Source organism: Columba livia, chromosome 12 (assembly GCF_036013475.1).
Source record: "Columba livia isolate bColLiv1 breed racing homer chromosome 12, bColLiv1.pat.W.v2, whole genome shotgun sequence".
NCBI lineage: Eukaryota > Metazoa > Chordata > Aves > Columbiformes > Columbidae > Columba > Columba livia.
Genome location: NC_088613.1, coordinates 19,917,935 through 19,930,840, shown reverse-complemented (window position 1 = coordinate 19,930,840; position 12,906 = coordinate 19,917,935). Strand labels below are relative to the sequence as shown.

The window sequence follows — 12,906 nt, the reverse complement described above, 5'->3', positions numbered from 1 at the left end:
AAGAAAAGTGTGAGGGGAGGCTCGCGCTTCTGCGCATGCGCGCGGAGACGTGGAGCGGCGGCGGGTCCCGGGGGAGCGAGCGCGGGCCGGGCCGGTCACAGCCGGGGGTTCAGGCCATCCGGGCTGTCCCTCCCCTCAGCGGCCCGGCCCTGCCCTCCGTGCGCCGCGAGGGGCTGCGGGCGTGTGCTCGGGCTTCCTAAGGCTCTACTGAGAACACTGGCCCAGGCTGCCCAGGGGGGTTGTGGAGTCTCCTTCTCTGCAGACATTCCAACCCGCCTGGACACCTTCCTGTGTAACCTCATCTGGGTGTTCCTGCTCCATGGGGGGATTGCACTGCATGAGCTTTCCAGGTCCCTTCCAACCCGTGACATTCTGGGGTTCTGTGATTTTACTCTCTGGGAATGAGCCCAGACAGGCAGGGTTGGTGAGTGAGGGGAAAAGGCATCTTTCCTTGTGCAAATGGTCCTGAAATTAAATGTGCAGAATACAAATGAGCAGGGATATCCCAAAGCTCTGGTAAACATAAACCATCTCTTCATGCCGTGGTTTCAGCAGGTGACAATAAATCGCAGAATCCCAGAATGTGAGGGGTTGAAGGGCCCTGGAAAGCTCATCCAGTGCAATCCCCCCATGGAGCAGGAACACCCAGATGAGGTTACACAGGAAGGTGTCCAGGCGGGTTGGAATGTCTGCACAGAAGGAGACTCCACAACCTCCCTGGGCAGCCTGGGCCAGGCTCTGACACCCTCACCCCAAACAAGTTTCTTCTCATCTTTAAGTGGAACCTCCTGTGTTCCAGTTTGCACCCACTGCCCCTTGTCCTGTCACTGGTTGTCACTGAGAAGAGCCTGGCTCCATCCTCCTGACACTCCCCCTTTCCATAGTGATCCCCATGAATGAGTCCCCCCTCAGTCTCCTCTTGTCCAGCTCCAGAGCCCCAGCTCCCTCAGCCTTTCCTCACACGGGAGATGCTCCACTCCCTTCAGCATCTTGGTGGCTGCGCTGGACTCTCTCCAGCAGTTCCCTGTCCTGCTGGAACTGAGGGGCCACAACCGGACACAACATTCCAGATAAAGATGTCATCATTCTTTTCACATACTCCTCCAAAATGTGTATGTTGGACCCAAATGCACCCGCTGGCGTCTTGTGATCAGTGTGAGCTGTTTTCTTGCCGTCATCAAGGACAAGTGCTATAAACAATGTTCTTTGTTATGAGTCGGCTGGAACATCCAGTCTGGCGCTGACCCTCCTGAGAGCTGTTCCGGGAAGGTTTGGTCTGTGCAGAGATGCTGGGTTTGCCTCCACCTCTGCTCCCTCACCAGCACCCACCACGTAGCCTTTGCTACATTTGCGTGATTTTGTGTGAAATAACCTGGTCGAGGTCTGTCCCCAGAAATAGGATCTTTCGTGTCTGTAGAAAATAGCATGACCTCATCCATGATACAGGAGAAATCTGCATGCAGATGACCCTTCCTCCACAAATACGTGGGGATACCAGGAATCAGGAAGATTTATATTTTTAATTACTTTTTTTGTTCAGGAGGGTGGAGCGGGGGGGGTAGCTCAGCAATTCTTAAGAGTTCAGGCCAAAACAAAGCACATTGTTTTTAGAATAGCTGCAGGTTCCTTTTGGGTGATACATGTGTATGTGGGGGAAAAAAATGCTGTTGAACCTTTTGTGACGATGCTACACCCTGGTGCCAACAGGACAGCAGTCCTCAGCCTGCTCCCAGGAAACGTGCGAGGAGGGGACAGGCAGGGCCGCAGAGCAGCAGTCCAGACCTCTGCATCAGTATTTGCTAAGCCAGTTTGCTGAACCCATCCCTTCCTTTGAGAACACCCCTGTTGGTACCGTTTCTCCTCTCTCATTACCGCATCTTCCAACAAAGCGTTTGGTGACTTCTACTGACAGTCGTGCCCACGGGCCACTGAGAAGCAAAAAACCGACACTAACCGTCAGATCAAAGGGCACACAACAGGAACGTGTGAAATAGCGAGGAAGCTTCACGTGAGCAAAGACGGTTTATTAGAGCTGTATGCTGAGGTTAAACATTTGCTACAGCGAAACGCGATGCTGAGGAGAGACAGTGCAAAATGCGTGATGGACAAATCCTGTTCCCCGCAAGGCCACACACCCGTCAGGAACTCTGGACTCTGCGAGTTATTTCTGCAGATCACCTTCTCAAAGTGCACCTGTAGTTACAGGCCCATCTGTTTTGGTAGTTTAAACAATCGCTCTTCAACTGTGGCATAATGAGACGTGTAACAACCGCTGTACCGGTCGTTCTCCACCACAGACACAGGTACCAGAAAGAAACCACTGGCTGTGGTTTACCAGAAATGAGCAATTAGGGGGGAAGAGACGCTTTGTGACGCTCTTTAACATCTTGGTCACTTAGAAGGGTAGGTATGGTACAGCAGCCTAAAAAAAGCAAAGTAGCACTCGTACCGTAAAACACTTGCTAAGCTTTTGCGTGTGTGCCAGCTTCCACGACTAAGTGCAGGAAGAATTATCTAGCTAACAATAGTCTGCATTAGCGCTTTTGCCATCACCTATTTCCATGTAAGAGCTGCTATAGAACTGACTTGGGTGCTTTGTGGACATTCCCGGGGCTTTCAAAGCAGTAACTCTCTGTCCACATTCAGAGCTGTTCTGTTAAGGCATAGAGCCTGACTTTCAGGTTTCAGTATTGAGCTTTCTCAGCATCTGAATTAAGGGCTAAAATTATGTGATTCTGACTTTTAGTAAGTACAGCATCTGCCAGAAGTTTGATTTTGCGAGTGAGCTTTTGCGATATACATAATTTCCAGCGAGAAGAGAGGCACTACAGCAAGCCTTGGCGAGGTGGGGGGGAACTCAGATTTCAGTCCAGCAGTGCTCCTTGTCAGGAGAGGCAATTGAGATACCCATTCTCTGGCACGTTTTGTATGGCCATGAGATGTCAACCGTCAGAGGCCACATTAAAATATCGGGTGAAGGAGAGCGTTATCTGCCCGAACAGCCAGCAGACACACGCGCTGCCGCAGCAGCCCACTGGGGAGCAGGCAGGAAGGGGAAATTGAAGCTGACACACAATTAGAGTAAAGTGAGTCTGCAAGTGCTCCTGAAAGCCCATGGAAAGCAAATGGAAATCAGGCAGACGCTATTTCCAGGCAGAATTTGGGGGTGAGAGGAGCAGAAATAGGCTTTTGCTAAGAACTAAATTCAAACCCTCCCAAGAATCCAGATTTAGTGTTTAACACCCCTCATATCTACTTGTTTTGTGCCAGCTCACACACACTAAGCTGCAGTCCAATTGCAGAAATGAAAGGAAAAAAAACCCAAAAATTAACAACCACCAAAAAAACCCCAACAAAACAGAAAAGGTTTCTCTTAATAGCTTAAATAGACCTAAGGAGTTCTGCCTGACTTCCAACACAGGGAGCACTCTGGAATCTTAATGAAGTTAAAGGCAGGCGGAGGGGCTTGGCACCTTTGGAAAATCAGCCCCCTTATCTTTGTAGATGCCACTGCCTGCTCCTGTTAACATTGGCACTTGTACCCAGCTGGCAGCACAAACCAGCAGATGATAAACTCATTCATTGTGATGAGGCAACATGAGGGAAAATAACTTGAGGAAAAGAGGAATAGCAGGAATTCTGCTTTCTTAGCCAGTCGGGAACCACCAGATACATTCCGACACGTGCTGCTGAGGACGTTCCCCTGGCTGCCTTCTCCAGATTTGCAAAACCCTGCAAGCAAACAAAGAGAAGGTGAAGGCAGGAGCTGGGTACCACACAAAACACAGTGTTACACAGGTCAGTGGAGCAGGTGAACGTGCAGGAATGAGACGAAAAAGGCTGAGCAGTCACATTGCATTAAGAGGCAAAGAAAGCGGCCGCGCACGCAGTGAGGCAGGTGCCCCTTTCCCTCCTTCTCTCTGTCGTGATCCCTGACCCCAGTGCAGCAAGAGGGTTTCTGGTTGCTTCTGTGGTGACTCCTGCCCCATCCAGATAACCAGACAAAACCATATGCAACCTACTTCCTTGTTGATTTGTTAACAGAACATACGACTCTTTAGTTTGCCCAGTGGTTTTCACTTCAAAGGATCTTTATGCAGAGCAGTAACCACACCTGCCACTGACATGCTGCCCCTGCAGCAGCTGAGCCCAGACACAGGAAGAGCTATTAATTACCTGCTAGGAGGAACTCTTAATTACCTTCAGAGAGGACTCCCAAGCTCTAAGGGACATTCCTCTCACCGCTCAAGCCAGGCCTCTGCTTGTCTCCCCCACGTGAAGCTAACACAGCCTCTTTATCACATTATGGGCAGAGATTCTGGTTCTAACTGAGACCCCTGGGACCAGCTCTAGCTAATTCTGCAACAAGGGTCACTGCTTCCCCCTGAAAACCCACAGGAAAATCCCTGTACGCATCGCCCAGTAAATGTGCGGGTTAAATGCTCTTCATTCAGTAAACTCCATGAGCGTTGTCTCATCCAGCCATTTATGCTGACACCATGAAGGGGCACTCACCTAGAAGAGTTTCTCATAGCACTTGTCACAGTGGACAATGTCCCGGTGGATGAATATTTTATCCAGAAGGTCTCCCATTGCTTTGTGGCAAATTCCACACTGCCAAAGGGAAAACAGGGTGGTTGGACAGTGACCAAAGCACCACACAATAATGACAGCACGGAGGGGGCTGAGAAATGAACAGTCTCTATTATTTTATAAAGATGTGAGGATGCCAAAGTGTGACCAAGTTTGAGGCTAAACTTTTCTACAGCAGACAAATGCCCCTGCAGGCTTCCTCCTCCCACACTCACCATTTCCACAGACTTTACTTGTAAACGTTGCAAAGGTTGAGAGATTCAGCAAGACCTGCAGTGGGGCACAAAGGCCAAAAAGCAGCAAGTCTGCCACAAGGACAGGGACATGAGGAAAGAGGGTGGGTGCTATTCTCCCCGCTGACAATAAAGAATTCTTCTTGTTCTAATACACATTTATTTGAGGAGCTGAAAAAACTTTTGGGTACACAACCAACACCTATGGCTGCATGACTTTTTGTTTTGTCCCGATGTGGACGCAAGGATTTGGCACACACTATATACGTTACTCTGAAAGTCTGAGGATGGAATTCGCACCAGGATTCCTCCTCCCACCACTCCATTTCACAGCAGCACACAGAGGGCAGTCAGTAGTTAAGGGTTTTTTTTTACCCTGAAACAGTATTCGTGGCAGCAGATGTTCAGATGCTCTATTATGATCTTGGGGCAGTCTCGGATCTCGCGGCTGCAGTAACTGCAAACAGGTTCACTGGACCTGTGAAGGAACATGAGAGTGAATTCCTCTTAACACAAACTGGTTCCAGTCCCAGTGCTGGTACCAGAGGTTTCTTACCTAACACCAGCACTGCTCTCTATGAGCAACCTGCTTCTGCATGTGTTTGACTGTGTCCACTGACAGCACAGAGGGACACATGTTATCCCAGGGATGCAGAGACCACAACAGTGGGGCAGTACAGATCTTTAAGTCCATATCACTGTATTTTCCAAAGACCATTTACAGTTCATGCTGTTATTTCGCCAAACACACACCAATATTGTAAAAAAGCAAAACTTTAAGGTCATTTCTGCTTAACAGTTTGCTGAAACCCCCAAGGCAGCCCCAAACCGTCCTACCTCTGCAGGGGAGCGCCAGACAGGTAGCTGTGGTGGCTATAGGGTGCTCTCTCCGAATCGGTGAAATCTACAAGGCTGCCACTGGAGACAGAAGGAAATATCAGCACTTGGCAGTGATATATGGGAAAAGCATCTCAGATGGAATCACTAAGCACTAACCTAAAGTCCTAACTGCAACGTCCCAGTTGCCTGTTCCTTGGAGAGAAGGTTGGTCCTTCCTAACCAGCTCTGAAAAGGCATTTCCCTAAAGGAGAGGGCTGCCCTGACGGACAGAGCAGGGCTGTCAGCAGCACTATCTACATCTCTGCTGTATTTATGTATAACATCATCTAGGTGTTCCTGCTTTGGTGGGGGGATTGGACTAGATGATCTTTGGAGGTCCCTTCCCATCCCTAACATTCTGTGACTGTGATTCTGTATTCACACTGCATGTTCTCCATAGGGGCAGCAATATCCTGCTCCCTGCCCCACACCACAGTCTTCTGTACCTCAGGTCAGCCCTAGAGCCTGTTCTGGGCTCAGCCTGGCAGAGAACGTTTGCAAGGAGCAAGCAAAGAGCTGGTGGCCCCAGCACCTGACTTCAGAGCACTGAAGAACGTCTCTGGCTGCTGCTGTCCCCATGGGGAGAAGTGGGATGTGGGCAGCATGGCTGGGAAATGGGGACACACACCCTGAAATGGGGTGGCACAGGCACACAGCAGCTCTGCCACCCTGTCACCCTCCGTGCCACGAGGAGTAGGGGATGTCAGTCCCACAGGAGGGTCTGTAAGCTGCAGCTCAGGCGGGGGATGAGAAGACCTAACAACTTTGTCAAAGCAAAGGGAAAGACGCTGCTGCCTCCTGCTCTCTCCCTCCTCCAGTATGTTCCTGACAACATGCTCCCACCACCTTACTCCTTGCTGGCCATCAGACCCCTCTGTGAGCCAGGTTGTCTCATCAAAACAGCAGAAAAAGCAAGACTGAGTCGGCTGGGAGCAGGGATAAAAAGCGGGGAAGCAGCAGAGGAGAAGAGGGAGCAAGGGCTCCTCTGTCAGCGAGAGCCACGGCTGCCTCGGCTGTGCTGCCCAGGGGTTCACTGCATCCCATCAGCAGGTCTGGAGCTGGGAGGGGCACAGACTGTGGCCCAGACCATGGGGACCAATGTATTTTCCACTGGCTGTGAGACATGACTGGCAAACCTGCACTGGCTGCTGCACTGGGAACCTCTACTCTGCCCTGGGGAGACCACACCTGGAATATTGTGTCCAGTTGTGGCCCCTCAGTTCCAGCAGGACAGGGAACTGCTGGAGAGAGTCCAGCGCAGCCACCAAGATGCTGGAGGGAGTGGAGCATCTCCCGTGTGAGGAAAGGCTGAGGGAGCTGGGGCTCTGGAGCTGGACAAGAGGAGACTGAGGGGGGACTCATTCCTGGGGATCAAGATGGAAAGGGGGAGTGTCAGGAGGATGGAGCCAGGCTCTTCTGGTGACAACCAGTGACAGGACAAGGGGCAATGGGTGCAAACTGGAACACAGGAGGTTCCACTTAAATCTAAGAAGAAACTTGTTCCTGGTGAGGGTGGCAGAGCCTGGCCCAGGCTGCCCAGGGAGGTTGTGGAGTCTCCTTCTGTGCAGACATTCCAACCCGCCTGGACACCTTCCTGTGTAACCTCATCTGGGTGTTCCTGCTCCATGGGGGATTGCACTGGATGAGCTTTCCAGGTCCCTTCCAACCCCTGACACTCTGGGATTCTGTGAACCTGTGAAATCCTGCCCCCAATACACCCATCAGTAAAACTTCTCTGGCCTCACTGGGGTCCTGATGTTTACATATGGACCCTATAAATAGCAGCTATTTTCATGCCTTACTAACCTCCCAAATCCTGAACTGTTACGCAGGAAAAGGCACAGAGCACATCCTTGGTCTCACCCAGCTGAGTGTTCCCTCTCTGCCTTCTGTTTGCCTGTGCTTTTTAGACGCTGCAGCACTACGCTTATCTTTGGTTGCTGACATCTGCTTTGCTAACCTACAGAAAAGCCTGGAGGTTTATGGGGTGTGTAATCAGCTACCCCTGTCATGCCAACACAGCACTGAGGGAGGACAAATGCCAGCAGGGAGGCATCAAACTGAGTGTTAAGTGGCTGCCCCATCAATGTAAACACAAGGTACATAGGGCAGAATTCTCCTTGCTGTCACATCGGTGTCAACCTGGAGTAGCTTTACTTAGTTTACATAGCAGAATGCAAAAGACTGAAGATTTAAGCTTGAAAATGACATCTTTTAGCTTTTTCTAACACACAAGTAACTTTTTTTGAGTGAGAACCTTCAACCTCCACATTTTTCTCACCAACTCCAACAACCTCCATGTGCAAACGCACAGTGAAGCCTGACAGTACCAAATATGCAGCTTAAAAACTTGCAGCTTAGTGTTTTCATCCTGCCAACCCACTCAGAGGGGAAGTTCACCCCTCCACCAAGGGCTGTGGGACAGAAATCCTCCTGTTGCCGCAATGGGACTGCAGTGATATCCGTCTGGGTCCCCAAAGCAGCGTTGCTGCCTTAGCAAAACTCTCTGCCCAGCCAATGTAATAATCCCTCCAGGGCTAATTAGCTCAGGCACAACAGCATGCTGACACAGTGCTAACGGCTCCAGCTCGGAGCTTGCTCTGTGCATGTTGGCTGGCAAGGCCACACGTTGTTGCTTTGCACACGTATGTAGACACACGGCTGCGTCTGGACACTCCTCGTACCTGCCGTAGCGTGGGGAGGCTGATAACCCGCTGCTGTTCACGTACTCCTTCACAAAGAGGACCCCTTTTCTAGGAAGGGATGGAAACAGAACGAGAAGCATTTGCATTAGAAAAGGATGGAGCTCATGAGAGACAGCGTGAGGGACCACATGTGTGTGCTTGGATTTGTAACGTATGCGTGAAAAGACAGAGTGAGATGCTGTTGTTCTTGAATAAATACTAAATATCAAGCATTGTTGCTAATAAGACCTAATGTACCCCTCTAATTAACCCACCAAAACAAATCAAATTAATTAAAAAGAACGGGATGGATAATATAACTCTTTCATCTAGTTATCCCCTGTTTTGCAAGGATAAGTCTTTTTCAAAATCATGTCAGGATTATGCACACAATAAGTATTTAGAGAGCTTGTGGTTCTGCCCATTAACATCAAAACCCTATTGGCACAGCACACAGCGCCTGTTTTGTCACTGGAACATCTCCAGCGTTTTCACCCATTATAAACTCCTGCTGTTTTGTTTTGAGGATGTTTTTGCCTACAGAGCCGACCTTTCTTGCCTATTCCTCCCTCTTTACAATGTTGATTTCAAAATGACATGTCCCCATCTGTCCGTCTGTCTCCAGCTCTGTCACAGACAGAGGGGAGATGCTGTGCCCACCGGCTCTCTTCCCACAGCCATGACATGAACTAATCAGGCTGTTTCTCCATGGTGCATTTTCATTGCTGCCTGTAAGCTATGGTTAATCCTCCCTTGTACACGAGCAAACTAAGCCATGTCACAGCAAAGGAAAGAAAAGAAAAGCTTCTTTTTTAACTTAGCATAGACACTTGCCATGCCAGGCATTTCAGATGAGTCTCCTACTTGGGCACGTGGTGTGATAACCAGGATGTAGCAAGGCCAGGAGGACACAAATATTGACCATGCTGACTTTGAATCCCCTCCCTAAATTGCATAAAAGCCTGCAGTAGTTTTCACCTTTCAGGTGGAGCCTGCGGAAACCAGAAATCCCAGAATACAGCTCTGACCTGACAGCTGCACTGTGACGGGACACTGTCTTCTGTAGTGCATAAGAGATCAGGGTCCTGTGCCAGGCCCACCGAAATCGGATACGCTTGCTGGAAACTGCTCACATGCTATGACTGACAACAAGGCCAAGGGTCTGCGATGAGTGTGTGCGGCACGAGGAGCTCTTTGTGCCCCTCCAGTTACAGTGTGTTATGGAATATTCAGGATTTTGCCACACTAAAGAGAAATAACACAACTCACACAGTAAGCTACATCCCAATCTCTAAAAATGGGCACCTGGAGAAAAGTACCCAGCCCAGCTCTCATTTGGGTGGCTCTGGCCACCATGGCAACGTCTGTGGCTGAGGAATGTCCCCTGGCCCAGATGCCAAGCAGCAAAGCCTGGCTTATCTTCACCAAACAGGATGGCTGCATGCAAAACCTGTATTGCAGCGGGAGGATCATGACCACCCTTTGCTCTTTACCCGGCAGTGCTGGAATCGGGCTGGTACCCAGAGGCCGCTGGGGTGCTGTGTGGTAAGGTGGCAATTGGGCTGCAGATCCTCTCACTCGACCCTGAGAGAAGCCTGTTGAGAGACAGGAGTCCATGGGCACAAGAAATGTGAGCCATGAGATGATCCAAGCTGGTAGCCAAGACCTGCCGCTACTGCTAGGAGAGTAGTTTGGGAGGGTGCAATATTAAGGCCCTTAAACATAGAGATTAATTCATCTTTATCATGGACCAGAAATGCTCCTCTCTCTTTTTACATCTGCCACACAACTGCACTACTTCCCTGGAGAAGTAATTTGGAAAAATCTCATTTATAGGGCCATGGGAGAAAAGATCAAGCAAGATCTTCAAGTAAGTACAGACTTTAAGTGAATCACATAGCCTGAAGGAGAGCAGCTACAGAGAGAAACGGCACACAACATATTGCAGGGGAGGAGGAGATGTGGGACACATTGGCCACAGTCCAACATAACTATCCCCAGCATCACCATCCCCAACTAAATAATTTCAAAAGCTGCGGAAGGAAAAAGACAGCAAATCTATGGCTACTAAAATGTCATCAGAAAACAGCTCTGCCCACCCACTCAGCAGTGAGACCTGTTAAGTTTGCCTTGCAAGGATGAAGCTGATCTTGCCTGGAGCCAGTCCTAGGCTTACCCAAGGGTCTTGTGCCTCCTGTTCACACCCACAACATATTCCCCTTTACAGAGCCAACACTCAGACCTGCACTGGTGCCTCCATACAGTGCCAGGCCGCACGTGGATGGACTGACGCTGCCATGAAGGGCTGCAGAACACCCAGGGTAATGGTATTCCTTATTGGATGCCTCCGACCCATTCCAACAGCCTTGTTCTGGGACCAGTTCAGTCATTTAACCATTGACATTCTGGAGATAATGATCATCTCTCTCGACACCTCTCTTTGCTTTTAGCGCTCTGGTTTTCTGTAGCCTCTGCACAGGCTGATTTCTCTTCAAGTCAGGGCAGCCAGGAACCAGCCCTTCATTCTTCTGTCACTCTGTTCTGGCACCCACATGATGAAAAATCCCCAGAGATGGATGTATCGCAGACCCTGTGTTGGGCAGCTTTTGCTAGGAATGGTTTAAGAGTAGCTCTGTGCCTCTAGATCACACACCCACTCCCTGCAAACATTTCATCCCTCCTTCAGCTCTTGGCTTTGCTTCCTAGCTTCTCTTCCTCAGCAGTTTTATGGAGGTTTCCCTCACAACCATCAAGACTATCCATTTACCTGGTGCTGTTATAGTTTAAGCTGTCCATGTAGAACGGCACCCTGTGGCTTCTCTGGGGAGTGGTGGTGTCTCTGGGAAGGGAGTCGTAGCTATGAAAGGAAGTGACACAATCTCAAGCACTGAACTTGTGCACGTGAGGGATTCTCACTAGTGGTGAGAATCTCGGCTGTTTCCCTGCTTAGCATCAAAATCACCCACGCACCACAGCCATCCATGCAAACCACACCTCACTGCACACACTTAGACTCATGGAATTATTAAGAAGTGGGTCGGGACACTCCAGATATGGAATAAATGTAGCAGTAGGGTTGTTCTTTGGGTTAACAGGCCTAGATTCCCTTTGACTCCTTACCGTCCAGCTATGGAGCTAAACTCACAGTGCCCCCTGGCACTAGCTATCTGTCATATCTGTCATATCTGCTATTCCTAGGGCTGCTTCTCCCATCATAAACTCTCCCTTTGTAATCTGGGGTAGGTCTGGCAAGGAAGCACAAAGCCCTGATTACGTTGTACCAGGAGTCGCTGGAGTCCTCATGTTGCCTAAGGAATGTTTTTTCTCAGCAATCACTATCACGGTGCAGTGTCCTGCTCTGACCCTTTCACCTGTGCTGGTTCTGCAGCCGCACGAAGCACACAAAGCTCTGACTCGAAATCTAACACTCGAGAGTAACACCAAAGCAGTTCAGAAATGGATATAGCTTCAATATTGTTTCCGTCCCCTCTCACCAAAACCACCACTGCGCCATCTGCACGGGTGAACTGCTGGCCCGCTGGCCCTTTGGGGTGTCAGACCTGCAGGTTTTTACTTTTCTAAAACAGATTCATTATTGGAAGGGCTTTAACCTGTGGGCAGAGCTCAGGCTCTTTCAATAGGGAAAATGAGCTTATAGTTTATGGTCATTCTTTTCTTGCAAGTGCCCTGGGGCACAGATTATGTTTATATTGTATATCAGTGCTTTGATCCTGATTAAAGCTTCAGGCAACTTTATGTTAAACAATGCTGAAAAACACTGCAAATCAATGCTGCATTAAAGAGAGAAAGAGGGACAGACTAAGCTCATCTTAAGATGAGAAAAACCCTGCTCTGGGCAAGAACTGCATTCAGCCTATGATATAAACCCAAGGGCAGGAATGGAGTGTGAGTTTCTTGCACTGCAGAGAGACGTGTCAGCATCACGCAGTGCTGGGCGGGTGATAACAGGCTATGAAGCACAATAAATGTCTGTCCCATTTTTTCTAGTCCTAGTCTGCAAATGCCTCCAAAAGCAAATTAGAGCTTTGTGACACCAACTTTCTGAAAAAAAGCTAAAAGGGTGAAGGCTACATTCAGATCACATGAACAGAGATATGTTTATCATACATATAATAATACAACTTGTCTCTTATGTCATTCGGGGTCATGAGAAATAAAGAAGAGACTGCTCTTGAATCATCATTTCTGCAGCTACAGAGGAGAAGCAGATGTGGTCTCTACACATCTGTCAGGTTTCTGGGCAGCATGCAGGTGGTTTGACTACAACCTACCAAGAAGTCTGCAGTGTTACATAGCAATAATGAGCTTCAGCCCTTCATGTCCAAAAAATTATCTTGTTCCATGCATTGTGAGACCTGGCAATACTGTTGCTCCCTCTGGGAACAAAATCCTGTTCTGACTTCTTGACGCAGTGATTGTACAACCTGGACCAGAGTTTCTGTCAAATACTTTGATGCCAGCAGCTTTCCCTGTCTCTGCCTCCCATCCCAAGCCAT

At 49.3% G+C, this 12,906-nt stretch overlaps 1 protein-coding gene across 48 annotated transcripts in view; it reads right to left on the bottom strand.

Moving 5' to 3' along the window:
• Positions 1-2,009: 2,009 nt before the first annotated feature.
• The window catches only part of ZNF185 (zinc finger protein 185 with LIM domain), a 50,671-nt gene continuing 39,774 nt past the window's right edge, over positions 2,010-12,906 (bottom strand). For 26 of the 48 annotated variants that reach the window (XM_065028051.1, XM_065028060.1, XM_021292663.2 and 23 more), the window contains 7 exons: positions 11,157-11,246; positions 9,883-9,984; positions 8,390-8,458; positions 5,664-5,744; positions 5,202-5,304; positions 4,516-4,614; positions 2,010-3,732 (listed from right to left, as the gene is read on the bottom strand). In XM_065028051.1, coding sequence (XP_064884123.1) covers positions 4,516-4,614; positions 5,202-5,304; positions 5,664-5,744; positions 8,390-8,458; positions 9,883-9,984; positions 11,157-11,246 — 544 coding nt within the window. In that variant the 3' untranslated portion in view covers positions 2,010-3,732. The remainder of the gene's footprint in view (positions 3,733-4,515; positions 4,615-5,201; positions 5,305-5,663; positions 5,745-8,389; positions 8,459-9,882; positions 9,985-11,156; positions 11,247-12,906) is intronic. The other 22 variants (XM_065028065.1, XM_065028084.1, XM_021292933.2 and 19 more) reach the window with 5 other exon arrangements.